Genomic DNA, 2,220 nt, shown 5'->3' with positions numbered 1-2,220 from the left:
AAACTTCCAGTGTTGGAGCATTCACCGCTTCTGGAGGCAGGTTGTTCCACTGGTTAATTGTTCTAACTGTCAGGAAGTTTCTCCTTAGTTCTAGGTTGCTTCTCTCCTTGGTTAGTTTCCACCCGTTGCTTCTTGTCCTGCCTTCAGGCACTTTGGAGAATAGCTTGACTCCCTCTTCTTTGTGGCAGCCCCTGAGATATTGGAACACTGCTATCATGTCCCCCCTCGTCCTTCTCTTCGTTAAACTAGACATACCCAATTCCAGCAACCGTTCCTTATATGTTTTAGCCTCCAGTCCCCTAATCCTCTTTGTTGCTCTTCTCTGTACTCTTTCTAGAGTCTCAGCATCTTTTTTACATCGTGGTGACCAAAACTGGATGCAGTATTCCAAGTGTGGCCTTACCAAGGCATTGTAAAGTGGTATTAACACTTCACGTGATCTTGATTCTATCCTTCTGTTAATGCAGCCTAGCACTGTGTTGTTGAGTTAGTAACTTGGTTGCTAAATGAATCTGGCTTCCCCTTTAACTTTGCTCGTCAGGAAGGTTGCAAAAGCGGATCACATGACCCCCGGGACACAGCAGTCATCATAAATACGAGTCAGTGGCCAAGTGTCTGAATTTTGATCGGGGGACGGTGGGGATGCCGCAACCGTCATCAGTGTGAAAAACGGTCATAAGTCGCTATTTTCAGTGCTGCTATAATTTCGAACGGTCACTAAATGAACTGTTGTATGTCGAGGACTACCTGTACGAAGACAGGTGTAAGAAACAGTCTTTCTCTCATCCGATCCCCAATTTCTAACTTTACCTTATTGTCCAGATCAAACAGGTACGAGTCATCTTCCCTTACGTCAGCCTCTGCATCAGAAATCAGTTCTCCTACATACCTTTTAAGGGGAGGAAGCATGATAAGGGGAGAGAGATTAGAGCAGTGGTTCTCAACCTTTTTAATGCCGCAACCCCCAACTGGTCGTAAGTCGAGGACTAAACCGGTCGTAAGTCGAGGACTAAACCGGTTGTAAATCGAGGACTACCCAACCGGTCGTAAGTCGAGGACTTTCCCTGCCCGGGAGCACCGCGCATGCGTGGTTCCGCCTCCTGCGCCGGCCGAGGTGTAGCTGGCAAGCGGCAGAGACAGAGCAGGCCGACCACCAGCTGGCCCAGCCCAAGGGAGGTAAGGCACCCACCGGAAAAGGGGAAAAAAATGGTGGACAGCCTTGCTTGGCGACCCCCGTGAAATGGTCAATCGACCCCAAATGGGGTCGCGACCCATAGGTTGAGAACCACTGGATTAGAGGGTGATTTGTCTCCTTAAAGCCAGCCTGTTACTACAAGCCCCCAATCCTGGAGGCTTATAGCAATTCTCCCTCCCCACCCCCCCCCGTATATAAAGGGAAGCGCCAGATGAAAAACAAGTGTCACTCACTCGCATATGAAGGTCCCCTGGGGGATGGTCTGAAGGGCGCGGACCCCCCAACCCATTTTTGCCGTTCGGTACAGCTGCAGGCGAACCCTTCAATCAAGAACATACCAAACAGAAAGATGCAGTTGTGAATAGGTAAAAGTTTGCTGGCTGGGGGATTCTGGAAGTTGAAATCCATTCATCAGAAAGTTGCTAAGTTGCTAGGTTGAGAAACACTGCTATAAAGTACTAAAAATAAAGGGGGGAACCCAATAAAAACATTAAAAACAGGCTATGACAGGGATGGCGAACCTTTTAGAGACCGAGTGCCCAAACTGCAACCCAAAACCCACTTATGCATCTTGGGTGCCGGGTGGGTGTGGCCCATTGGGTGGGCGTGGCTGCGGTGGTAACGGCAGACTGGGTGGGACTAAAAAGTTCAATCAATCAATTCCAACTTTGCGAGATCTTTTTTTTTCCCCGCGAGAAGTTGAAATTGACTGAGCCTTTTTTTTTTTTTTTTTTGCACACGGCGGCGGAGGCCCAAAGCGAAAAGGTTTTATAAAACCCAGCTGAAGGCCTGGGAGTTGGGCGACGGCGCGCACGCGCCCACAGAGAGGGCCCCACGTGCCACCTGTGGCACGCGTGCCATAGGTTCGCCACCACGGGGCTATGATATCCGCTGGAAGAAGGTGGGACATAATTTAACAAGTAATTATGAGGCAATGACAATGACAAGAGAGAGAGAACAAATGTGTGTGTGTGTGTGTTTGTGTGTGTGTGTGTGAGAGAGAGAGAGAGAGAGAGAGAGAATAA

General features: G+C 49.1%; 1 protein-coding gene across 1 annotated transcript in view; it reads right to left on the bottom strand.

Moving 5' to 3' along the window:
• The window catches only part of EHMT2 (euchromatic histone lysine methyltransferase 2), a 56,088-nt gene that overhangs the window by 11,621 nt on the left and 42,247 nt on the right, over positions 1-2,220 (bottom strand). Inside the window, exons 24-26 of the mRNA XM_015824326.1 lie at positions 2,068-2,086; positions 1,429-1,515; positions 806-889 (exon numbers count right to left, since the gene is read on the bottom strand). Of these exons, the coding sequence (XP_015679812.1) occupies positions 806-889; positions 1,429-1,515; positions 2,068-2,086 (190 nt within the window). The remainder of the gene's footprint in view (positions 1-805; positions 890-1,428; positions 1,516-2,067; positions 2,087-2,220) is intronic.

This window comes from Protobothrops mucrosquamatus, unplaced genomic scaffold (genome assembly GCF_001527695.2).
Source record: "Protobothrops mucrosquamatus isolate PMUCROS unplaced genomic scaffold, P.Mucros_1.0 scaffold2204, whole genome shotgun sequence".
Taxonomy (NCBI): Eukaryota; Metazoa; Chordata; class Lepidosauria; order Squamata; family Viperidae; genus Protobothrops; species Protobothrops mucrosquamatus.
Note: the sequence above shows the minus strand (reverse complement) of the source record. Positions and strands in the feature narration are given on the sequence as shown.